General features: G+C 37.8%; 2 protein-coding genes across 8 annotated transcripts in view; one reads left to right on the top strand and one right to left on the bottom strand.

Annotated features, from left to right (window-relative positions):
* Positions 1-15,673, top strand: part of Naam (Nicotinamide amidase) — a 233,641-nt gene extending 217,968 nt beyond the window's left edge. For all 5 annotated transcript variants that reach the window (XM_071690574.1, XM_071690573.1, XM_071690572.1 and 2 more), the window contains 7 exons: positions 3,781-3,837; positions 4,133-4,237; positions 4,846-4,980; positions 5,308-5,445; positions 7,060-7,228; positions 7,957-8,099; positions 9,001-15,673. In XM_071690574.1, coding sequence (XP_071546675.1) covers positions 3,781-3,837; positions 4,133-4,237; positions 4,846-4,980; positions 5,308-5,445; positions 7,060-7,228; positions 7,957-8,099; positions 9,001-9,090 — 837 coding nt within the window. In that variant the 3' untranslated portion in view covers positions 9,091-15,673. The remainder of the gene's footprint in view (positions 1-3,780; positions 3,838-4,132; positions 4,238-4,845; positions 4,981-5,307; positions 5,446-7,059; positions 7,229-7,956; positions 8,100-9,000) is intronic.
* The window catches only part of LOC139764084 (WD repeat-containing protein 91), a 70,160-nt gene continuing 54,040 nt past the window's right edge, over positions 11,534-27,653 (bottom strand). For all 3 annotated transcript variants that reach the window (XM_071690568.1, XM_071690569.1, XM_071690570.1), the window contains 3 exons: positions 25,265-25,480; positions 22,648-22,857; positions 11,534-20,548 (listed from right to left, as the gene is read on the bottom strand). In XM_071690568.1, the coding sequence (XP_071546669.1) occupies positions 20,396-20,548; positions 22,648-22,857; positions 25,265-25,480 (579 nt within the window). In that variant the 3' untranslated portion in view covers positions 11,534-20,395. The remainder of the gene's footprint in view (positions 20,549-22,647; positions 22,858-25,264; positions 25,481-27,653) is intronic.

Consider the following 27,653-nt stretch of genomic DNA (forward strand, 5'->3'; position numbering starts at 1 on the left):
CTCTTGGCAGAGCAGCTAATGTGCATATCTACTATACAATACAACAGTACAGTAAATGAGGGAGTCAGGATCCGAACGCCTCTGTTTTTAGGCAAGCTCTACAAGGATTTTTTCCATTTCAGATATAATGCACTGTTTAGAGTGTGGTTTGACTATGTATACATCGCTGCTTGTATTTCATTGTAATAAAGGTGAAAATGATATCACAGTCACCATTAAATTAACTGAAGTTTGGAAGCCAAACCTAAAGAAAGTTCTTGAAAATAATTCATCCAGGACAAGAACCCTGTTAACTATATTTTTAACATGCTTCATCTCTTATTTTTTTGCTTATATTTTTTGTCGTAGAAAGCGACTAGAGGGGACGGGAGCGGGGGGCCAGAAATCCTCCCCTCCTTGTATTAACTTTCTAAAATGGGAAACAGAAGAAGGAGTCACGCGGGGAGTGCTCATCCTCCTCGAAGGCTCAGAGTGGGGTGCCTAAATGTGTGTGGATGTAACCAAGATGTGAAAAAAGGAGAGATAGGTAGTATGTTTGAGGAAAGGAACCTGGATGTTTTGGCTCTGAGTGAAACGAAGCTCAAGGGTAAAGGGGAAGAGTGGTTTGGGAATGTCTGGGGAGTAAAGTCAGGGGTTAGTGAGAGGACAAGAGCAAGGGAAGGAGTAGCAATACTCCTGAAACAGGAGTTGTGGGAGTATGTGATAGAGTGTAAGAAAGTAAATTCTCGATTAATATGGGTAAAACTGAAAGTTGATGGAGAGAGGTTGGTGATTATTGGTGCATATGCACCTGGGCATGAGAAGAAAGATCAAGAGAGGCAAGTGTTTTGGGAGCAGCTGAATGAGTGTGTTAGTGGTTTTGATGCACGAGACCGGGTCATAGTGATGGGTGATTTGAATGCAAAGGTGAGTAATGTGGCAGTTGAGGGAATAATTGGTATACATGGGGTGTTCAGTGTTGTAAATGGAAATGGTGAAGAGCTTGTAGATTTATGTGCTGAAAAAGGACTGATGATTGGGAATACCTGGTTTAAAAAGCGAGATATACATAAGTATACTTATGTAAGTAGGAGAGATGGCCAGAGAGCGTTATTGGATTACGTGTTAATTGACAGGCGTGCGAAAGAGAGACTTTTGGATGTTAATGTGCTGAGAGGTGCAACTGGAGGGATGTCTGATCATTATCTTGTGGAGGCTAAGGTGAAGATTTGTATGGGTTTTCAGAAAAGAAGAGTGAATGTTGGGGTGAAGAGGGTGGTGAGAGTAAGTGAGCTTGAGAAGGAGACCTGTGTGAGGAAGTACCAGGAGAGACTGAGTACAGAATGGAAAAAGGTGAGAACAATGGAAGTAAGGGGAGTGGGGGAGGAATGGGATGTATTTAGGGAATCAGTGATGGATTGCGCAAAAGATGCTTGTGGCATGAGAAGAGTGGGAGGTGGGTTGATTAGAAAGGGTAGTGAGTGGTGGGATGAAGAAGTAAGAGTATTAGTGAAAGAGAAGAGAGAGGCAGTTGGACGATTTTTGCAGGGAAAAAATGCAATTGAGTGGGAGATGTATAAAAGAAAGAGACAGGAGGTCAAGAGAAAGGTGCAAGAGGTGAAAAAAAGGGCAAATGAGAGTTGGGGTGAGAAAGTATCATTAAATTTTAGGGAGAATAAAAACATGTTCTGGAAGGAGGTAAATAAAGTGCGTAAGACAAGGGAGCAAATGGGAACTTCAGTGAAGGGCGCAAATGGGGAGGTGATAACAAGTAGTGGTGATGTGAGGAGGAGATGGAGTGAGTATTTTGAAGGTTTGTTGAATGTGTTTGATGATAGAGTGGCAGATATAGGGTGTTTTGGTCGAGGTGGGGTGCAAAGTGAGAGGGTTAGGGAAAATGATTTGGTAAACAGAGAAGAGGTAGTGAAAGCTTTGCGGAAGATGAAAGCCGGCAAGGCAGCAGGTATGGATGGTATTGCAGTGGAATTTATTAAAAAAGGGGGTGACTGTATTGTTGACTGGTTGGTAAGGTTATTTGATGTATGTATGACTCATGGTGAGGTGCCTGAGGATTGGCGGAATGCGTGCATAGTGCCATTGTACAAAGGCAAAGGGGATAAGAGTGAGTGCTCAAATTACAGAGGTATAAGTTTGTTGAGTATTCCTGGTAAATTATATGGGAGGGTATTGATTGAGAGGGTGAAGGCATGTACAGAGCATCAGATTGGGGAAGAGCAGTGTGGTTTCAGAAGTGGTAGAGGATGTGTGGATCAGGTGTTTGCTTTGAAGAATGTATGTGAGAAATACTTAGAAAAGCAAATGGATTTGTATGTAGCATTTATGGATCTGGAGAAGGCATATGATAGAGTTGATAGAGATGCTCTGTGGAAGGTATTAAGAATATATGGTGTTGGAGGAAAGTTGTTAGAAGCAGTGAAAAGTTTTTATCGAGGATGTAAGGCATGTGTACGTGTAGGAAGAGAGGAAAGTGATTGGTTCTCAGTGAATGTAGGTTTGCGGCAGGGATGTGTGATGTCTCCATGGTTGTTTAATTTGTTTATGGATGGGGTTGTTAGGGAGGTAAATGCAAGAGTTTTGGAAAGAGGGGCAAGTATGAAGTCTGTTGGGGATGAGAGAGCTTGGGAAGTGAGTCAGTTGTTGTTCGCTGATGATACAGCGCTGGTGGCTGATTCATGTGAGAAACTGCAGACGCTGGTGACTGAGTTTGGAAAAGTGTGTGGAAGAAGAAAGTTAAGAGTAAATGTGAATAAGAGCAAGGTTATTAGGTACAGTAGGGTTGAGGGTCAAGTCAATTGGGAGGTGAGTTTGAATGGAGAAAAACTGGAGGAAGTGAAGTGTTTTAGATATCTGGGAGTGGATCTGGCAGCGGATGGAACCATGGAAGCGGAAGTGGATCATAGGGTGGGGGAGGGAGCGAAAATTCTGGGGGCCTTGAAGAATGTGTGGAAGTCGAGAACATTATCTCGGAAAGCAAAAATGGGTATGTTTGAAGGAATAGTGGTTCCAACAATGTTGTATGGTTGCGAGGCGTGGGCTATGGATAGAGTTGTGCGCAGGAGGATGGATGTGCAGGAAATGAGATGTTTGAGGACAATGTGTGGTGTGAGGTGGTTTGATCGAGTGAGTAACGTAAGGGTAAGAGAGATGTATGGAAATAAAAAGAGCGTGGTTGAGAGAGCAGAAGAGGGTGTTTTGAAGTGGTTTGGGCACATGGAGAGGATGAGTGAGGAAAGATTGACCAAGAGGATATATGTGTCGGAGGTGGAGGGAACAAGGAGAAGAGGGAGACCAAATTGGAGGTGGAAAGATGGAGTGAAAAAGATTTTGTGTGATCGGGGCCTGAACATGCAGGAGGGTGAAAGGAGGGCAAGGAATAGAGTGAATTGGAGCGATGTGGTATACCGGGGTTGACGTGCTGTCAGTGGATTGAAGCAAGGCATGTGAAGCGTCTGGGGTAAACCAGGGAAAGCTGTGTAGGTATGTATATTTGCGTGTGTGGACGTATGTATATACATGTGTATGGGGGGGGGGGTTGGGCCATTTCTTTCGTCTGTTTCCTTGCGCTACCTCGCAAACGCGGGAGACAGCGACAAAGTATAATAAATAAAAAATAAATAAATATTTTTTAAGAAATGTATCATAAAATCATGATCTGATCATTTTACCCATGCTTTTTGACATACATGAAGAGGGATTTTTATTAGGTAAATATCCATACTTTTTGCTTTTAGTGTCTGTTGGGATTTTGGTCGTTAATGAATGAGGTATCTTGTGTTGCAGGACCACGTGATTGACAAGGAGGAATTCCGGTTTTGTTGGCAAAAGTGGATTAAACAGGTGAGTGTCTGTATTGTTTAGGTTGACCAAGGTCAAGTTTTCTGCACCTGACTGCCCAGTCTTTTCTACTAGACTTTGTATCAACACAGAACATATATATTTAGGGCCCATTTAATTGGTTTGAACCACTGCAGGTTCTCTTGTTTATTCAGACATACTCTAATAGTTAAGTGGGATGATTTGCCTTCCTCTGCTACCATCGAAAACAATTTCCTGGGACTTTGAAGGATTTTAGAGGAGTGATGTTGAACAATAGATGCGTGGGTGTGACCCACTAATGGTATTCACAATGCAGGTTGTGCGACCCGTAACGGCACTGCTTGTGGTGGATGTACAGAACGACTTCATATCTGGCTCCCTTGCCATCAGCAACTGCCCTGCAGGCCATCATGGTGAGGAGGTGAGCACACTTGTATTTCTCATTGAAAAATATGACTAATTACAAGTAACAAACAGGTTACACCTTTGTGTCACCCATCAGATTATATTCCCTCTTGCGTGTTCTCTTGTTTTTGTTCCCTCCATTGTAACTAAAAGGATGCCAATGGAGCTTCAAGAGTAACGAGTAATCAAGTGTTTGCCTTGAACAGTGAGTGAGAAATACTTGGAGAAATTGAGTGAACTGCGTGTGGCATTTTTAGAGCTGGAATAAATGTATTGTATGGTTGACAAGACAGGTCTTGAGAAAGGTTCTGGAAATATTTGGGAGTAAAGGAATGTATGGGATGAAAGTAAAGTTACAAAATGTAATGAGGAGCTTTTCTAGGTTTAAGACATTTATGCAAGTAGGACAGGAGGGGAACGAGTGGTTCCAAGTGAAGCTAGGTCTGCATGAAGAAAGTATGTTGTCACCACAGACATTAAATCTCTGCATGGATAGGTTGGTGAGGAAGGTGAATCATAATACTATGTATATTTCAGAATGTTATTATCAGTAAGTCATAATGCTGAGTACAGTTGAATTTTATCATTGCATGAATTAACTGTAATAATTGCCTTTGCATACAGGTGATCCCACCCATCATCCATCTGTTGGAGGATAATAGATTTGATATGGTTGTGTACTCACTTGACTGGCACCCAGAGGACCATGTTTCCTTCATTGACAATGTGCGAGACCGGCCACTGCATGAAACTTGCAAGGTCTGTTTTAGATTTATCCACAGTGCTGTATCCATCTATATTGTGCTTTTTATTTCCCTCCCTTTGCACTTCTAGGAACTCTACCATTCCTTTCTGTTAATAGCAAATGCTCCACCCCTTTGTTTTCCACATTCTCTTAAAAAAAAAATTAAAGTAAAATAAGTGCAAGCAGGTACATGTTCTTGCCTTGTTCTGTAAGTTAATATCTTTATGTACTTCCATAAGTACTACTCATTTTTGATAATGCACAGTTTGTGAAAAGATCTAATGAACTTAACTATAATCCCTCTCATCAAAGTTGCAAGTTTAAAATCATTTCTCATACAGATAACCTGTGATGAAGCCCAGGTGTATGACACAGTCATCTTTGATAGTGTGAATGATTGCAAACCCACAGAGCAAAAACTATGGCCACGACACTGTGTGCAGAACACGTGGGGTGCTGAACTACATCAGGATCTCAAGGTAACTGACTCACTTTTTTCACTAAAACTAATTGCTTCTCCTGCCTTCATAAGAATAGGTTTAATGATAGTATATACAGATCAACCAACTTTTCTTTTTTCCAATATAGTGCAAATTACATGTGGAAAGTGTTAATTTGTCATTCACTGGTATGTAGCCACTCTTGAAAGCTGGCATTATAGCGGTCATGTGCACAGGACTTATTTCATTGAGTGTCACTTTAAGAAGTAGTATGCTTCAGATACTTGGGAGTGGATTAAGCCCTGGATAGAAGGTCCTGTGTGCATTGAGGAGCATGTGGAAGGAGAGGTCATGTTTGTTGGGGTACAGTTAGGTATGTTTGAAGGTATAGTACTAGTCCTGAAAGGGTTGTATGGCCCCTTAATGCAAAAGAACGGAAGAGGATGGTCATGTTGGAAATAACATACCTAAAGATACATGCATTGTGATGTGGGTTGATCGCATGAGAAATGACAGTGTAAAGAAATGTGTGATAGTAAGTAGAGTATGACTGATAGTTGACCAGGGTGTGCTGAAACCATTTGGACTTATGTGTCAGAAAAGGCCCTCCACTTCTGCTTCTTAAAATCCTCTGACCACAATTTTATTTCTGTTACTTCTAGTTGGGCACACCCATCCTCTAACCCCTCCCCCTACCTTGCAATGCCAAATTGGGTACTTTGGGAGCTCAGAGGTTACCCCAATGCAGCTTTTTTTTTTTATTGATTTTCCCTGGTCAGAATGCCTCGCATTTTGCTGAACACATAGCAGAGATTATCTTGGCCAGGATGGAGTCCTACATCCGATCTTCTAAATCGTGTATTTCCTTAATCATGGTTTGATTACTTCTGGCCACAAAACTCTTCCCTTCCCCAGAAACACACTCCATTTTAATTTCTGCTTAGAATCACTGGAAACTGTTTTCTGTGAAGTCAAGCACACTTTCATAACAAAGAAGTGTGCTGACTTAACTTTCTCTTCTGACAAATCTCTGTGGTTCTTCACCAAAAACATCTTCAGACACTTCTGTACTAAAGTCTTTCCTCAGATCATATAAAGCAGTCAAGGGAAGCCATAGAATGATCTGCTGGGCATGACTGTGAATGGTGGGCGCTGGTTTTGGTGCACTGTAAATGACAGCTAGCAAATAAATGAGAAATGGGGCAGTTGTTCATCTGTTTCTTTGTGCCACCTCTGTGAAATGGGAACCGGCAAACAAGTATGAAACAAATTTAGTGGCAGTGATAATGGACTCCATGTACATGTAATTACACTGCAAGTGAAAAGTTGCCCAGCAAGATAGTATGATTGACAATGGATGAAATGTAACATAACCTTGTTTCCCTTTTCTTCATTAGAACACAGCTTTGAAGCTGTAGGAGCCCCATAAAAGGGATCCTAGGATTGTATGATTAATTACTTCAGCAGCTACTGCTCATTTAGATATAATGTACTTTCATTACTTTTACATCCATATTTCAGATATTTATTAACTCATCCATATTTCAGATATCTATTGTCTTTCATAATTAAAGATGATACCTTGAAGTACTTTCAATAACTGAACCATATGTATAGGGATTTGTGAATTACAGCTGTTCCTATTACTTACAGATTGCTGAAGATGCAGTTCTAGTTTACAAGGGCACAGACCCAGACACCGATTCTTATAGTGCTTTTTGGGATAACAACAAGAAATCTCACACCTCTCTGAATGAGGAGCTGCAGAAGAGAAACATCACAGATTTGTTCATCTGTGGTATTGCATATGATGTGTGCGTTGGTATGTCCCTTCTACTCAAGCTTGTCAGTAGTTCATTCTTGATCTAGTACACATGTAACCACAGTTTATCACCATTGAGTCACTAAAAGGAATTTACCATGATATCAATGTCATAGTGTCATTATTCATGGTATTCCTTAACCTCTACATACAGAAACAATTGGAAACCCATGAGCAGATACTGAGAGGGATGGCCTAAGGGGTCAGGACCCCTCTTTGGTTACCACTATATTTATGTTTCTTACTGAGTTTCATAAATGAAACTGTGACTTCCAGGAAGCAAAAAATAAAACCAATATTTTTTTTTTCTCTCTCTCTCATTGCTTTTACGGAGTAGAGCGTTGAGGCAGCCTTGAGTATTTATCCCCTCTGTTGCTGTGGTTGATTAATGACCTTTTGGTACCTACATGAGTCATCCTGGTATCCTGACTAAACAAGTACAAGTCGCTTGTATGCACTGTTGGAATCCCAGGTAGATCTTATAATTATTGTATTATATCCATGTAAAGATTCCCAAATCAACCACACAGGAATCCTTTCGATGAAATCATCCACAGTTTTAAGGATGGGATATTTCATAAGCATTATGACGAATTCATTTGTTTAGTATATTAAATTATAATATGCTAATGATCTCAGATATTCAAGTAAACTTTAGCCCCATTCCTAGATTGTGAATCCACACCTGAAACTCTTCCATTGGATAACATGCTTCTCATTACTTACAGCTGCAACAGCGAAACATGCCATTGAAATAGGATACCGAACAATGATAGTGGATGATGCATGTCGAGGGGTCAGCGAAAAGGACATCGAAGCCACTAAAGACCACACAATAGCAAATAATGGCCTTGTTATCCATTCATCACAGGTTGGTCCTGTAGATATTAGTTCCCATAAATCAAAGCTCCCAGACTTCAACTTCTTTCATGCTTCAGTTGTTTTTATTGATGTCCACTCTACTAATTCCTTTGAATACAAACCTTCATCATATGCATGTTATATTTCTTGCTTTATGCTTTACTTTAACTTCACTTAGTTCAGACTTGCACAAATTTGTCAGTAGATAGATGTAACTTAGTCAAAGGTATGCTTCCAAATCCCAATATTAACAAGATCCTTTGAAATTATTTTTGACTTTCTTTTTTCTTCTTTTTTTAATTCTGCTGGTCTGCTCTTTAACCACTGATAAACTTCTTTTCAAGCTCAAAAAAATTAAAGATGGTCACAAAAAGATGAACAATTTGTCACGTGAAAACTCGGTAAGTTAGTCTTTGTGAAGTGCTACTCACACATATGAGGCCTCATCCTTCACCTTCCTTCTTGACAGAGTTAAGTTAAGAGCAGTTCTCCTTATCAGTTCATCCCATCAATTCTCGACTTGGATTCCTTGCTCTTCCTCACAGTGATTTTTGTTTCCTATGATACACAAATGATAATCACTCACATGCATTTTCAGTCAGTGTAGCGTAATGTTACTGACTGTCACATATGCATGGGCCACCTGGGATTGAACCTTCATAGGTTCAAATCCTAGTCATGGCAGCCAGTCCACAGTCCACCCAGCTGTTCATCCCCTCCTTGGGGATGGTTAGTGAAATGGGTTATATGGCATAGGCTAGAGTGTGTGTCTGTGCATACACATACAGGAGTAAAAACATGGGACATACCTACAAGGTTAAGCGGTGGGGTAATATGAGTGTAAGACTCTCTCCCTGTAACACATAGAGTATCCAGTATAAAGTGTTTAACTGTCTGTTTGTTTTTTGTAGGTAAAGAGTCTGGCCAGTGGGAGAGACAGACCTCCAGTACTAGCATACAAACTGGCACTTGAACTGTCCAAGAAACTGAAGAAGAAGTAGAATATAAATGGAGGAGAAAGAAGAGAAGAATCATGGTAACAGTTGATAATAAATGATGAAAATAAAGGGAATACAAAGGAAAGAATCATGACTTTAGGGGCAATGGGCCGCAAAATTCAAAAGATTAAACAATGTAGAGAAAAAGACAAGGATTCTGCATAAATAAGAAATATACTGATGATGATGTTTCGAATAGGGAATGTGATGTACAGGGAGACTTGAGATGCCTTATAATTACAGTATCTTAATAGGCAATGGAAAAAAGTATAATAAAATTTTTATTTACTGATGATATGAGGGAGAAATTTAATAGTATGTAAAATACAATAGCACTTAACAGGACAAAAGTCATGGAACCCCTTTAAAATGAATGTTAAGGAAGAATTTTTTGTTAGTTAAGTATCCAACCATGCTTGTAGAAATTGATTAAAAGGAAATATGTAACTACCTGTGACCTAAAACCTGCTTAATTTTTTGAGAGCTTCTGTCTCATAGGTATATTGTATATTGACCAGGAATGTATTGTTCAGACTATTGGGTATTTCCTGAGCTTGGTGGTAAAGCACTAGTCTTGCAAACCAGGGATCATAAGTTTAAACCTCACAGGGGGTACATTACCAAATATTCTAGTTGAACTTGCACAAATTATAAGCTTTCATTCATGTTAGGTTAGCATACAGATCAGGTAATAACTTACAAGTCATGCATATATTCAAAATTTATGAAATTTTGTTTATTGATTAGCTCTTCATATGCAAAGTCAAATAGTCTAGGTTTTATGAAAGGAGATGCAATTTGCAAAGTTTTCCTGGACTAAAGATCTACCAGAATAAGGGTATTGTACTGGAGATGGTACTAAATTGAAAAAAAAAGTTTGGGTAATTCGTAAGAAATGTGTACTCTTTATCTGTTCAGCAGTTATCATTATGACTGTTCCCAGTCCCATGTGGCAGATCAAGTGCATAAAGCCACTCTGTTAACTCATACACTTCAGCTCATGTGAACTGAGAAAGTTTTTGAATTAAATGCAGGGAAGGAATAAAAAGAAAAATAACTAGTATTTTATGCTGCATATAAATTGTTTATCATTCTCTGTTTGTCTTTCTGGTTGTATTGTATGAGATGCTTTTCATGTTCTGAGATGGTGTGTAAAGAATTAGAATTGATAATACTGAAAATTCATGCATGGCCTAGTCTAAATCAAAAGTGGAAGCAATTTCATGTGAGAGCTATGAATTCATTAGGGAAACAAGAAAATGAAAGCCTATTGCAGACCACAAGAAACCTGCTAAAGGTCCACCAATCTCACTTGTGTTTACAGCCATAAAATGTTACTAATTTTCCAAATATTTTATGTGTACTCAATGTATAGGTGGGCCTTCTTCCTGGCCTTAATCTGTTTTTTGCATGAAACACAGCTAATCCACATGCAACTGACCTCTGACAAAACCTTAACAATTCATTGATTGTTAGTTTCTTTGGTTTTACCACGGTATGCAAACAATATGTTAAAGATTTGTTCTTCAACAAGAACACCACATTGGTCAAGAAGATGCAGCACAAATGTTGAAGGCCCCTAGAATAGCAAAGGGTAGGAAATATACCTCATGGCTCACGAGTTACTGCCATCTGTTAAGCAGAATTTTACTGCAAAGACCATTATGCTCTGTAGCAGTGTCCTGACTTTAGGTATTATGCATTAGCTTTTGTCCACATATCACATATTACGGCATGAGATATACTGTAGGCAGGAATTCTTGTTCTCCTTGTGGTACTAGATGTCTCATGAATAAGCCCTAAAGCATGAGTGGTAAGCATTTACGGCATATAGCATTATTGTTTATGTAAATGTCCTCATCAAGAACTCGCTGGACCACCCACACTCTTGCTATACATAAAAATAGACAAACAAAATTCTGGTTACTCCACCATGAATAATCAAGATTGTAATATGCTCAGTCCTGGTTGATAACACTTGGGATCTGGAGAGTCCTGAATAATCAGTTTTGTGGTCTGCTGGGTCTTCCACTATAGTGAAAATAATATGCTGGAATCTGGCTAATATAAGTTACAGTTTAATGGTCACAGCATTAAAGATTTTGATCTGAGCTCAAAATATTCAAGTTATGATGTATTACATTCTTGATATTATAAGTACTGATTAAGCATGTATAGTATTATGGTAAATATTTATCTACTGTGCCCTGAATTATGCAAGTTCCTTTTTTTTTTGTCAGATAGCATACGTTCTTTTCTTCTACATTCTGGATGTTTTAGGTTCTGGTGTAATTGTCAAGCATACTGTAAGTTCTAATATGCTTAGTATCCCACCTTAAAAATCCTGGTTTGTTTGAAAGTGGAAATTATGAATTCAAGTCACATTGCTGACCCCTGTAGATCATGAGTTCTGGGTTGCTAGTTCCTAGATATTATAGACTTTAAATGATTTATATTCTAGTTTATTGATTACTGGTCATTTGGGTCACAGATATCAAAATTATGATAAACAAAGTTCAAATTCTATTGAATCAGATCTGTTTGTCCTGAATACGAGTTCTGGTCTGGTAAGTCATGTTTTCATAAAATCTGGCTTACTGAGTTTCTGGAAATGTAAGTGGAGGTCCACAAACGATAAAGGAATCAGTCACTTTTTACCCATATATTATAAAATGCAATACTAAGGAAAGAATATACAGAATGAGATTACCCAAAGCAGAGTATGGTATTTCAGTGATGCTAGGAATTAATCACCAGAGAATTTAGGGTTAAAGGAATTTTGTTGAAGCATAATAACAATATTATGGAGTACACAAAAATTGGTCCTTAACAGATGTTTAGTGCACCGCAAAAGGATCAGTATCCTGCAGTCATACATTAAGATTCACCTCATCAGTACCTTTTAACCAGTGATGATACTTATTATCTAGTGTGTCCAGCTGGGAATAAGAGAAATATTAAATGACATTTCACATACAGCACAGAAGTTCTGTACCAACAATGATAATCTATAAAAGTTCATATCTCTTATCATTGAGCCCCTTTAAGGGCCATAAATATCACACTCATTCATTTGCAGGTTGTGATTCTTTTAACAACAGTATGAATGGTAGGACGGTAAATGAAATACTGTACAAGACAGAGATGTGTGTAAGTGTTAGGTGCTTCATTTCACTTTTCATAACTGTATAGACTCATGCATCACACAATAAAACCTAAATATAAGATAATCATAAAATGCTTAGGAGATGGCAGGAATTATTTCTTCACCATTTTTATATTTCTAATTCAAATCTATCATACATATAATCTTCAGTGTACATAATTAACATTGATGTACCTGATAAAGGGATACCAAAAATATATTCAAATTTGACAAGTTTTGCAGTGGAGTTCCTTGACTCCCAACTTCACAAATATTAAAGCTACAGACTATGAGAATCTACAAAACTCATGGGTAGGAGCTGAAGATACTTCTTTCACAGAGTGATGAATAAGAAGGTTGCTAAGGTGCAGGTAGAATGATATTAGAGGCATTCGGTGCAGTGGTGATAATAGCGAGATGCTGAGGGAGGAGTTAGACATAAAACAGAAGTCTTAACAATAGGGAAAAGAGTGAATTTCTGGAGTGCAGCATTAGTGGTTTCTTTATATGTATTTCAGGGTCAAAATTAACATTTAAAGAAATTTGTAAGGATGTAAAATGAGCATTATTTTGTAATGGAGGGATTAAGCAGGATATTCTGCAGTACTAAATGAAAAACTTTTAAGAATTTCAATTTAGTGTACACATTTTCAGTTAGCCTTTTCCTTTGCAATTTGGAGTTATACTTTTAGTCAGTAATCTGAATAGGATGGCAGCCCCTTAAACCTGAACCCGCTTTCCTAAATCTGCTAGTGTAGTTTGTGAACTCAGACTTCTACCACTCACATCAGACTGCCTAAAAATTATCAGCTCAAATAATACAGTATTCACCATGCTTATACTGTTTACATCAATTTTTAGGTTGGAATATGTTGCAGCCAGGTGTCACGAAAGTATTCGAGTATTTTAACATAATGAGAGAAACCTGCTGCCTTCATATCCCTATGATGCAACTTCTTTCATTATACTGAGATGCATGGCTAGTTGTCTGGTAATAGTTATGGTTAAATATATCCTTCACACTTCTTGACCAACAAATCATATATCAGAATGTTCAAATCTTACCAAGCATTTACTAGTTTTACATGCTAGCAATGCAACTTTATATGAAAGGTGTTTGGCATTAACATTCCAATATGGAAAGAAAATACAATGGTACTTAGAGTGTAACAAAGCTTTGGCTCTCTCTTGTTTTTTCTTTCCTTTTGTTTTATAGATAAAATCAGTGAAGATGAAAATGGGTATAAAGAGAAACTGAACCTAATGGTAAAAGAATGAGAACTATAGCTATGTTCATTTTGTCTTGACAAAAATGTTATAAGACATATGGCAATGATGACAAGAATGTACACATTTAGAATTATGAAGGTACTTGGCTGGAATGTGATAAATATTTCTGATAGATGACTTACTGGACAATTTGGCTTGGGATCTCATTGCTCATGTGGAAAAACATGTTCATACTTGACTGTATTTTTCATTGTGATAGGCAAAGCATAATGTTCCTCGATGAAGTTTTATCATACAATACAAAATTTACCCCATTCCAGTAAAGTCTTCATATTGGTCAGGGATTGTTGAATGTACCATGATACCTTATTTGCTTCTGTTATTAAAAAGGCCAAGTTGTGCCTTACATTATAACTCAACAAATCAAATAAACTGTTATGAATGCTATAACTGCTCCACCTCACTATGGTGTGGGCAGTCTCCAGGTGTAGTTAATCAGGGTTCAGAACAGTACTCCCAACTTTTTATAGACAAGCTTAGAAATCTTGTTGAATTCAGCACTACTGAAGATATGCTGTTTGTACACTGTATTATCTACACTTCCTGTGTACCTGCCAGTTTTAAGTACTTCTTTTATAATTGGTAATTTACTGTGCTTGTGCAGAACATTATGGAAGTTACCAAAGTGAATAGTGATCATCTACTTCAGATTTTTAGATGTTAAGGACAGACCTCAATGCTGTATGTTATAAGTAAAGCAACACATATCCAAGGAAGGGATTCTTTGGAACTACCAATCTTTAGGATTACTGACCGGTTATCCACAATTACAAGCTCACATCTCTCTGAAATTAGTTTGTTGCAAGTTCTTGAAATCAAACTCATGGAATTACTTAAACTGTAAGAACCACCAAGGAAGTTTCAAATTTGTTTGTGATTTGAATTTACTGAAAATCTTAATCTTGCATCGATGTACACAGTCCCCCATACCTTTATCATAATACGGTATTCAGATCAACATTTATATATCACTTGTCTACTAGTCTCATATGATTTATATTACATTATACCAAAACCATTATTATTATATGATTTTTGTCACTGGTGACTTGCTTTACATCACCTTCAACCATTAGTAATGAGTTGCTTAAAGAATTGCACCACTTTTTCAATTTTTTACTTTTTACCAGTGACATAGAAAATGTCTGAATTGGCCATTATGACTCTATTTGAGAATGTATTAGACATTAAAAATTATGTATCAGAGCATTCATGGGTTCTCAGTTTTTGTAGTACTTGTATACCCTTTATTTACTTATGAGATTTGCTCAGGATGTGATATAAGGCAATAAGTGAATTATGCATGAAATGTTATGTTATTCAGTATAACTTTGCTAAGCAATTAACAGTAACAGTTTTAAATGAGATGTTAGCTGTCTGTGCATCTGTTGCAAAGTTATAGAAATTAGACAAAACATGTACAAAGATTGGAGTGTGGTCAAGATAAAAGTCCCTACAGGACAACAAGCAACTCCAATGGTACAGATATACCTTTGGTGAAATACAGCATGCCATTTCTGCAGTACAGGCTTGCCACTTGTCACTATCCTGGCATTATTATTATTATTATTAATGATGATTATGTTAGAAGCTCCCATTTGTAGTGGTGCTTAACACGTACTATTGTTGGGAATTTTAAATACAGTAGTTTTCATAATGCATAACACAGCTTTGTTCAGAGAAGTATTATAATTTTATATGAATTAAACACAGCATTCCTGATCACTGCATTCCTTACTTATTTTGTTAAGAAACTGAATTCTAGCATTTATTGTATAGGATTGTTGCTTTGTGTAGTGCATTGTTAATACTGTCATGCACAAAGCACTGTGCTCTGTCCTCTAATGTTGTTATTGATATTGTGCCCAAAATTCTATTAATATCAGGAAATAATTTATTTAAAAAAAAATCTAAATTAATGATAACAATACAGCCAACCAAAACTGCTGCCAAATCATTGCTGTTTTTTTAGTCAAGCAGCAGGTGGCAGTTTCTTTGTTTTAGTTTCCATATGAATATCGCTTACAGTAAGCCATTCTTTATCAGAATTTTAAAATACTCTACATTTTTTTTTGTATGTGTCAAAAGAGCATATCATCAGAGCCACATTTTGTACCCCTGCTTTGCTTGAGAATAAATGCTTTGTGAACATGTCTTCATTTACCCTAACTTAAATGCCCAGATTTTACTTGATATTAGATAGCAAGTGAAAAGTCACTTTGGCAAGGCTACCAGTGGGAGTACAGTCTTGTCAAAAAATTGCTCACTCCAAGAGTCTAAATTTCCCACATACTGGGAAGTAGCAAAGACTTGGGCTGTAGGAGCCTGTAGAAAGACATCCTGAGTAATGCTAGGACCTTTCATAGAAAGTGATCATGGGTAATTAAAAATTAATAGATACATACCCATACTTGACTCTGATAACATAACTAAGAATTATGAGTGCAGAACATGCTTACATCTTTAGATGTCCATGGTAATCTCCGATAAATGGTACAGACTAAACCTGTTGCAATGAAGCAAAGGCTGCAGTTCTATGCTATTCATGTACTGACAGTCTAAGCTGCTAGTGCTCTGTAATGTTGATAAAAAGATGAAGGATAACATGAGAAATAAATTAAAGAAGCAAATTTTACCTAAATGCACAGCTTTACCATGATTTTCAGTGTTACTCGAAGTATACTAAAGTCACTTGTGTTTTGTACTACCAAAGGCTGAGCAATGTACCTAAGAATGCTCATAACAGTAAAAAAATTGCATGAAAGCAAAAGACCTCAACAATCAAAAAATTTTTACAAATAACACTAAAATATGGTTTTGGCTGCTGGAGAAAGTTAGTGCATATTTTCATAAAGTACTTTTGCATCCTAAACATGTTTCGGTGACTTTTACATATAACCCCAAGTTTTCCCCGATTTTCATAACCCTCTCCACTATCAGATTATCAATTATCTTGTTATAAACTCAATATGCACTTGTGTTATTCTGTTTAACACCTACACAATAATGAAAAACAAAATTCCTCATATTTCTAGGAGCACATAAACACACTGAGGGGTGTCATTAACTTCATACAGTCTCTCGTTCATGTGCTCAAATACCATGTTGGGAAGTATTTTTTTTTTTTATGGAATTTTACAAAATACAACATTAGGTTACAGGACAAATTATAGCCATTAATCATGCAGTAGTTGTCAAATATTCCTAACAATTCTTGAAAAATTGTCAAATATATTTTAGAGATCCAGCATTTTCCATGGGTGCCTAAATATTACCCAAACAGACTAATAATGGTTGTGAATTGCGAGGTTACACTACCAGGTACCTGTTACGTTTCATCTACAACTAACAAGGGAAGAGCGTACACAGGAGATGCCTTGCATACACCAACAGGTCTTTTGTAGTTTTTCATTTTCTTGTTCTTCAATGAACTATAATCAACAGAAACATCAAGGCTAACCAACATCAGATGTATTACATACACTGGTGAAACATCATGACCAAACAACACTCGATGTATAACATAATTAATAGAAACAGCCAACACTTGACATTCACCATAATCAGGTGAAAGATCATGACCAAACAACACTCAACATTCACCTACAATCAACTGAAAGAGCAAAACCAAACAACACTCAACATATCACCTACACTCAGGTGAAACATCATGGCTAAACAAACTGATCAACAGTAATTATGTTCCTTAATTTCCACTCGCCTGCAGGTGTTAAGCTATGAGAGCCATCTGACACAAGTCTTGCCTGAATCACTTTACAAATTTTCCACACACAGTAATCAAGTTTTGTATATACTTTATCTAAGCTGCATTGTAATGATGACAAAGTTGCATTGTACTGAAGACATCTATCATTATATTGCAATGTTTCACCAAATCTTACCTGATCACTAGTCACTAATTACTGACAGTTTTCCTTGTAATGATCACATCAATATTTTGCAATGATAAAATATTTTCACTATACTGTTCACTATTCACAGACCCATACAAAAGTGGATGTTACAAAATAAACTTTTTCCCTACTCAACAAGCAAGATCACAACCATAAACTAATCACTTAATCATTATCCCCAATTACTTAGAAATTGATCACTTGCACAATAATATTAACTGCTGCACTGTATAAAGATCCAAGTCAGTAACTTAGCGACATTAGTGTTGACACTGTCCTCCAATACACCTTTTACTAGTAATGTGCATAAGACTCATAGACACACTATGTGTGTTCTTCCCCTGGCCTCTAAGTGCAGTCTGGGAAGCATTAAATTGGGCAAAGAGGAGCATTAGTGCAGGTTGTAACAAGCAATTTGACGATCAAAACAGTAGTTTCATCAAGTCATTTTGGCAGGGAGAAAAATTTTTTATTTTTGATAAATGGTAATAATGTTAAAATTACATTATCTTGGAGATGAATTTTGATTAATATGATTAATTCATACAGGTATATGGACCCTCAACGGATGTAACACTGGCAGCCTAATAGGTGGGAACAACAGCGTATTACCGGTGTACCAGATCACAGGTCACCTGTGTGAGGCAGGGATGCCATCTTGAAAAAAAAATAATGTCTCCTGGTTCCAAAAACAACTGTGAATCTATGACAAAAAGTTGAATGAGTGGATCTAATTCCACATCAATAAGGAATACTTAATCATTTGATTATGTTGATTTTAATGTGAAAGACAAAATTATTGTTAAAAAAATCATATTTAAGGTGTTTTTATTTAACTTAAGTTTAATCAATACACATGGATAACAGAAAGGAGCCACATATGAGACTATAGTTACGCAAAGACATGTTGAAGTGCAACGGTGAACACCATTCTGTTGTGATACAAATTATATAGTGGAAGTGCTCTCCATCACCTAAAAAGGTTTTTGTTATCAGGTTCAGTGTGGCTGTCCACTCCTAATAATTAACATGATTTGGTGAAAGCTGTACTTCACATATATCTAAGATCTAGACATCTGGATGACCAGCTGAGGAAATTGGTCTCTACCACAATGCCACAAGACCTCAAACAATGCCACAAGACCTCAAAGACACTAATTGTAGGAGAGTAGAGTTCTATAAAGAAAAATATTGAAAGTTCTTGATAATGAGGGATCAAATCAATTCCTGATTTTTTCAAAATCTACCTCACAGGTATTATTCCCACCATCATCAAATGCTAGTGCACAAAGTTCATTTACAAAACGAAATCTAAGGAAAATAGTAATGCATCTACTATCCACCAATGCTGTAATAGCAGAGGGTTACTGTAGGAACTTAACCCAACTCAGGACATGTTTAGCAGTGCAAGGGAGTAATAGGAGAAGTACTATGAGTCAGGGCCTCTGAGAGGAATTTCATCAGGGGGTACAAAGTTTTTTTTGGGTCCCCTTTCCTTCAACCTTATCCACTCCAGTTTTATGCCATGAGCTGTAAGGCCAAACAGTGTATGGAAGATGAGAGAGGGGTGGAATGCTAGTCTTCAATATAAGCAAAAATTTTCTGAGATCCCAGGAAATTCCCAGGTCCCCTTTTTGGACCCCCTGGCTCAGGTACAATATACCACCTGCATCCCCCCTCTCACTGGCTGTGCTATGAGTAATCATTGCAGGTGTGTATTTTGTATATTTCACTGAACTTTACTATCAAAACTATAATAAAAGGTAAACACAAACAAAGCTGGTATTGTGGAAGGTGGGATATGGGAATTTGAATAAAGGTAATGAGTGGTGGGATGAGGAAATTTGGCAGATGGAGAACAGGTAATGTGCAAGGAAGGGGTAAAAGAAAATGGAGTGAGTTTTTTGAAAGAGCACTCAATTTGTTACATCACTGATTTCCACTCATAGTACCACAGACATCTAGGGATGCCACAGAAGATTTCACTCATAAATCATTATAATACAGAGATATTTTTTGTGTTACAGTAAAACAAAAATCTGACTTTTATTGTTTTCATAACAGATCAAAAAATGATCCTATACCCAACCCATGTAAATTGTCATTTCTGTTTATATTTTGGATTAAATAGCAGTCCTGTACTCCAACTGCATGAATTAGAAATGCTTACGATAAAGCAAATCATAAATAAAGTGCAAGGAATATGATATGGGAGAGGGGTGCTACAAAATGGAGGAAGTGCCATGAAATATGAAAGATGAGTTTTAGGAGCCTCTAGTGAAAAAATACTGAAAACCACTGTGGTAGATGATAGTGTGGCATATATGGGGGGTTTAAGACATGGAGGTATATTAAGCGAGAAAGTCATGAAAATAGTTTGGGGAAAACTGGTGAGGGTATTTCTTAAGATGAAGTGTGGCAAAGTGGCTGGAATAGGTGAGATTGTAGTTGAGGGTGACAGTGTTTATTAGTTAGTCAGGATTTCCAATGTATACATAGTTCAAGGTGAGGTGCCTGAGGATTGAAAAAATGCCTGTATAATGCTGTTTCATATAAAGGCAAGAACAAAAGTGAATGCTTAAATTACCTCCTATGAAAATCTTACCGAATTCTTCCCAGTTTCTGAGTTTATCAGTTTCCCCAAGTCCCTCCTGGCGACATGGCTTTAATGTAACTATGACTGGTTGCCCCCTTATTTCCTCACTATAATCACCAATTCTCCATGTGTGTGTGTGTGTGTGTGTGTGTGTGTGTGTGTGTGTGTGTGTGTGTGTGTATGCAGTATAAAGAGGTAACTCTAAATTCAAGGGGCCCCATTTCTGAAGACATTCTTTACTATCACACAACTTGTTGAATTTCTACATACCAGATGCTTTAACAGTCACATAATTTAGATTATTCCATTTATCTACAACTAATGCTAAAAAAGTACTTCGCATCTATTCTAATAAATTTTCCTTCACTGATGCATTAACGTGGCAACTGTGACTGAACCATCCAGAGCTGCAGCTACTGAAGGACCACACTGCAGAGCATTGCACCAGTCCACAGTGACCACAGGGGACTTGTGGCCTCCCACTATTAAGGCCTGCTCCAAGTTGCTCTCACCAACCTAGCAAGAAATATGTTTTAGATTATGGAAGATTTACAGTTTAGAGTCCTATCTTTCTATATCTATTGAGCTGTTTCTCCCATTTAAAACACAGTAATCCAGGCAGTCGTCCTGAAATACTATCTAGCTCATAAGAATACATAAAGTCTAGTGTAACAAAATTAACAAAACCTTGATGTCTTTCTCTAGGAAACTTACTAATTAGTCTGATAATTCCACAAGAACTGGATATACCTCTGCCTGCACAAGATATTATTGTATATTAAGAACTACAACAAGCACCTACACTACACAGTATCCTGACAATAGTACACCAAGAAATACATCTTTTAGTTATTAACTATACTTTCTCCAAGTTTCATGAATAAATTGTGCAAGTTTGGATATTAGGTTGTCATAAGAATGAACTGTGACAACATCTGCAAGATCATGAGAGAAATCAGTAATGATGATTGCATCAACCCACAAGAGTACCTGGATAAACTTCAAAGTTGGCCAGATAAATGAATGGCGAGATTCAATTCAAGTAAATGTAAGGCAATGAGAATGGAACTGAGGAAAAGTAGGGCTCAGTGTAGTTATTACCTTGCAGGAAATGAAATAAAGGAATCTGTATGTGAAACCTTAAGGTCGACATTCTGCCTAATATACTATTACAGCTACACATTCAAAGAATGGTAAAAGAGGCAAACAGTTAGAAAATAATAAATATTGCATTTAAATGTACTGACACAGACATGTCTGGTAAACTATTTACTACATGTCAAACCAAAACTGGATTATACCATCTAAATCTGATCACTGCACCTAAGGAAGCATAAAGATCTGATTGATAGGTGAAAAGAGGATAAACCATGATGGTTCCTGAACCAAGAGGACTGATCTATAAAGAAAGACTGAGGGTTACAAAGCAGTCCACATGAAGGAGACAAAAGTAATTGGGGATCTGAAAACAGCCTTTAAGTTTCTAAATCAGCTGCACAATAATGACAGTGAACAAGTCTTCAAAAGATGCAGCACCTCAGTAACTACAGTCCATAACAAAAAGATGAGCAAAAATCTAGTTAAAAAGGATGTTAAAAGGTACTGGTTCAATGCTAGGGTGCCAATTAGAAATGATGTTAAGAGGTACTGGTTCAGTGTATGCTGGCTGATTACAAAGATGGGGGGTCCTATGAGAGTAGAACTCTCTCCCTATATTGTATAAATAGATAATTACTCACCCAGGGTTTTCAAAACAATGTTGTCAATTTATGCAAGAGGGAGATAGTTCTAATCCCATCTCTAGTGTAATACTAACATACCATCCACCTCCAAAATTTCCAATATTTCCATATGCAGACCACTATTTCAGCATCCAGATAAGTGTATATGAGGGAATAAACAAACATACTAACAGACATATTATGTATAACATAAAAAATGTATAAGAGGCAGCAAAACTGGGTATAAATACCAGCATACAATGATATACAGCACATACACATAAATATATATGTAAATATAAGTATCCTAAAACAATGATCACAGCACATACATAGTATATCATTCTTTTAACAAAATAACATATGACTATATGAAAGACTAAGCAAATGTGGCCTTTCCTTGTCTGATCCTGATGCTACCTTGCTAGCATGGGAAACAATAATCAAGTATGAAAAGAAGTAAAAGTAAAACTGAAAAAAAAAATACATGGGATGGAAAAACCTAGTCTGGTAGAGAGTAGTAGATATATATTTACAACAAGTAATCTTAAAGGATTCCTCTTGAGAAATATGGAGGGTGAGAATGTCTTAGCCCTGATTTTCCTAAATACATCACACACAATGTCTTTTATGCCTGTGAGATAGACTGTAGAGAAGAGAAATAGGACACAACAAAAAAGCATCTTAACTACATCTGAGAATCATGCAATATACATTACAATTCATGGTACATTATACATGACAACTAGAGAGTGGATGTGAAAAAATGAGGGCATTTCTTCATCTGTAACTGGTGCTACCTTTCTGAGGCAGAAAATGGTTAGCATGTATGAAAAATAAGCATTAAAATCAAATTAAGTATTTTTCTTGTCATACCACAGCTATCATACTCACTTTATAAACAATGGGTCCACAAGGAGAACAAGTAAGCACATGTTCCCCATCTTGATGCAATGCAAACAGAGGACCATATGGACGAAGAAGAACACTGCGACCAGAGCCTGCACCTCCACCAACTCCCACCAGGAAGGGCCCAGCAGCACGTTCATGAAGAACATGATCCATCACACGTGCACCTGTCTGGGCCATGCTCCAACAAGCAAACTGTCAAGTAATGATTGATTTTCGATGAAGTAGCTTCAAGAACAGGTGAACATTAACCTAAACTGCACACATCCATTCTGTAGCTGCCATATCTAACGTACTGAAACACAAACCTATCATCCACAGCCAAGCCCTACAGACTATTCCATAATTTATCATGAACACTTCATACACCATGATTCAGCTTAAAGATAAACAATCCCCTAGTCCCAAATTATTAACTATCTATTTATTCATTCTATCATACTTGATTGCCATTTCCGCACTGGCAAGGTAGCGCCTAGAAACAGATGAAGGAAGACCCAACCATTCATATACACACATATATACATACACACTCATACATGTTCATATACATTCACATACACAGCCATATACATATACATATCTACGTATTCATACTCACCTTCATCCACTCATGGAACCACCCCACCCCACAGGAAACAGCATCATCACCCCCTCCCTCAGCAAGGTAGATCCAGGAAAATTGACAAAAAGGCCACATTCATTCACACTCAGTTTCTAGCTGTCATGCACAATGCACCAAAAACACAACTCTCTATCCACATCCAGGCCCCACAAACCTTTCCATGGTGTAACCCAGACATTTCACATGCTCTGATTCAGTCCACTGACAACATATTGACCCTGGTATATCCCATTCTTCCAATTCACTTAGTCCTTGCATGTCTGTCACCTTCCTACATGTTCAGGTCCCAATCGTTCAAAATCTATTTCACTCCATCTTTCCACCTCCAATCTGGTCTCCCACTTCTCCTTGTTCCCTCCACCTCTGACATATATATCCTCTTTGTTAACCTTTCCTCACTCATTCTCTCCATATGTCCAAACCATTTCAACACACCCTTTTCTGCTCTCTCATCCACTCTTTTTATTATCATACATTTCTCTTACCCTTTCATTACTTACTCGATCAAACCACCTTACAGCATATATTGCCCTCAAACATTTAATTTCCAACACATCCACCCTCTTCCATGCAACCCTATCTATAGCCCATGCCTTACAACCATGTAATATTGTTGGAACTAATATTCCTTCAAATATACCCATTTTTGCTCTCCAAGATAACGTTCTCTCTTTTCACATGTTCTTCATCGCTTCCAGGAACTTTGCCCACTCACTCCCCTACCCTATGACACTTCCACTTCCATGATTCCATGATATCTAAAGCACTTCACTTCCTCCAGTTTTTCTCCATTCAAACTCACATCCCAAATAACTTGTCCCTCAACGCTCCTGAACCTAATAACCTTGCTCTTACTCACATGTACTATCAACTTGCTCCTTTCACACACTTTTCCAAACTCCCAAGGACTACTTATGATGCACAGTGCAGGTCATCAAAGTCAGTTTATTTAATCATCTCTCCCATAACTCCACCATTTCAGCAGACCCTTTACAGCCCTCTCAATCAAACTGTACTTCTGTTCAGATCTCACTCTTACACTGCCTTGCCTTAGATCACAAATCATCCTCAGGCATTGTACTTACATGTCCACACTCTTCCTTTCTTTTGCAATAAAAATCTGAGACTCACATCCATTTAATACTGTCAAGACTACTATACCTCCAAAATACCTATCTTTGCCATAACATGTTCCTTAATGCACCCAAGACATATTTCCCTTTTTCTCCCTTAAAGTCACCTCAGATTCCCTTAGTATATATAGCACTTCCTTTAGGTCTTCCCCATTCAAACTTTATACTCAAACCATCCTGTCCCACCCACCTGCTGCACTTATCTTACTTTTGAACACATATATAGTATTCTCAAAGTTCACCTGTCACATACTCTTCCAAAACCTGTCATCAACTTCTGGAATGTTTCTCTGGAGTCTACCAACAGAGAAGAGTCATCCACAAACAACTTTAAGACCCTTGAAATTTACCTGTCTCATCATCCTGTCCACTTATTTATTTATTTATACTTGCCCCAGGACCCCTTTCTTGAGAGAGTACTGGATTTACTCCTGAACTCATTTTGTAGGAGCTCCTGCAACTCCAAAGCCACACTACTTCCAACAGCAAAAAAATTATGGAGTCCATTGGAGTGAGAAGACTACTCCTGATGATCCAGTCTCACCAAGAGTGACTTATCACTCATGGTGTAACCTCATGCTAGTGGAGTATGGTAACACCTCATCCTGTCCATAAAGCAATTAAACAATTACAGTGACATCACACTCTCAATGTTGATTCACCTTAACTGTAAACCGTTTACTCTTCTCCCTTCCTATTCACATGCATGCCTTACTCTCCTTGCAAAATTTCCTCAATGCATTTAGTTGTTTTCCAGTTATCCTTAGTATTCATAGCACCTTCCAAAAGGCATTTCAATCTATTTTACTTAATGTTTCATGAACAACACCCACAAAATACGTACTCTATTGTCACTTCCAATGGTGTAAATGTTATTCTCCTGCGGGGACAGTCGAACAGTAAATACCTCCCCCTGATGTGCTGGCCAGGAAGCAATTACATCCGGGCATCGAAGGTCAATAATCCTTACAGAACCATCATTGCATCCACAGACAAGTAAGCCACCATTGTGATTCATGATACAGCCATTTACTACACCTCCATCTATCCTGTATGAACTCTGAAGCAGATCAAGAATGAATAAACATTAGCAAGAGGCAAAAGAAATTTCAGGAAATGAAAAGGCATGAATAAACACATCTAACCAATAAATGATCAAATTCATCACATACAAAAAAATTTTTTTTTCTTTTTTTTTTTTTTGCTTTGTCGCTGTCTCCCGCGTTTGTGAGGTAGCGCAAGGAAACAGACGAAAGAAATGGCCCAACCCACCCCCATACACATGTATATACATACATCCACACACGCAAAATATACATACCTACACAGCTTTCCAGACGCTTCACATGCCCCGATTTAATCCACTGACAGCACGTCAACCCCGGTATACCACATCGCTCCAATTCAATCTATTCCTTGCCCTCCTTTCACCCTCCTGCCATGCTCAGGCCCCGATCACACAAAATCTTTTTCACTCCATCTTTCCACCTCCAATTTGGTCTCCCTCTTCTCCTCGTTCCCTCCACCTCCGACACATATATCCTCTTGGTCAATCTTTCCTCACTCATTCTCTCCATGTGCCCAAACCATTTCAAAACACCCTCTTCTGCTCTCTCAACCACGCTCTTTTTATTTCCACACATCTCTCTTACCCTTACGTTACTTACTCGATCAAACCCCCTCACACCACACATTGTCCTCAAACATCTCATTTCCAGCACATCCATCCTCCTGCGCACAACTCTATCCATAGCCCACGCCTCGCAACCATACAACATTGTTGGAACCACTATTCCTTCAAACATATTCATTTTTGCTTTCCGAGATAATGTTCTCGACTTCCACACATTCTTCAAGGCTCCCAGAATTTTCGCCCCCTCCCCCACCCTATGATCCACTTCCGCTTCCATGGTTCCATCCGCTGCCAGATCCACTCCCAGATACCTAAAACACTTCACTTCCTCCAGTTTTTCTCCATTCAAACTCACCTCCCAATCGACTTGACCCTCAACCCTACATGAAACATATAGCTTTGGCTACATCAAGGAGTTGTTGTATGTGTAATTACCTATTTGTACTATGCTGGCAGGAGACATAGAAGGCCCAATCTCTTGAACTTTTCTAGCATTACACAACCTTTTAAACTTTGTATGCAGTCCACAGTAACTATTTGATTACTTATCTTTTTCCATTCATCCCCTAATCTGAGGAGTTTTCTTACAGCTACTTTAGTGTAGGATGTGCCCGTTTGGCACTTGGGATTCTTCCTACCAGAAAGCTGGTTTCAAGTAATCCATTTCACTTATTTCTATTTTATTTGGGAAGCTTTTTCTCTATCCATCCTCCTTAATGTGGATATACTCTCATAGACCAGGAGAGGAAAGAGATGTTGGTTTTGAAAAATAAAAAACTTTTTTATCTAAAGCAACATTCTATGAGCAATCTCTCATTTCTTTGAGAAAATCTAGTTTCTTTACTAAACCCTCATTTATACAGGGTTGACATGATTTGAATAAATTTACTGAATTCAACTTAGTGAAGAAAAAATCCTGATTTATATCAACCCTGATTTTTTCACTTTCTCCATGACATGTAGCATGAGATGGCTTGATTGTGTATGAGAGAAGTTTGGCAATAAATGCAGAATGCCTGAGGGCTGCCCATTACAATTCAGTATCTTTGTCCCTATACTTCTCATGCAAGTTCTTCAAAGCAAACACCTGGTTCACACATCCTATTCATCTGAAGCCAAATTGCTTCTCCCTAATTAGCTGTTGTACATATTCTACCATTCTTTCAATCACCACTCTCCCATATACCTTCCAAGTATGCTTACAAGGTTTATACCTTTGTAATCTGAACATTCACTTTAGTCTACATGCATTATGCCAAATATCAAGCACCTCACCTTGGGCCATGCATATGTTAAATAGCCTGGTTAACCATCAACAGCACTGTCATCTACTTTCTTATAAAACTCAACTTTTTGTTCCTAGTCAAATAAATAATTTCATGGAATTGTATCATTCTTCATAAACCATCCTCATTTCCTTCACCTTTTATTTCATGTATGTATTCTAATTTCTCTACTGACTTTCTTTTTTGGTGTGTGTAGGGAGGGGGATAAAGAATGTGACTCAAGCACCTCTCATGTATTTTTGTAAAAGGCAACTAAGAGGAAAGGGAGTGGGGAGACTGGAATCGTTCTCTCCTGTATCACTACTTTTCAAATG

Source organism: Panulirus ornatus, chromosome 48 (assembly GCF_036320965.1).
Source record: "Panulirus ornatus isolate Po-2019 chromosome 48, ASM3632096v1, whole genome shotgun sequence".
In the NCBI taxonomy this organism is placed as follows: Eukaryota; Metazoa; Arthropoda; class Malacostraca; order Decapoda; family Palinuridae; genus Panulirus; species Panulirus ornatus.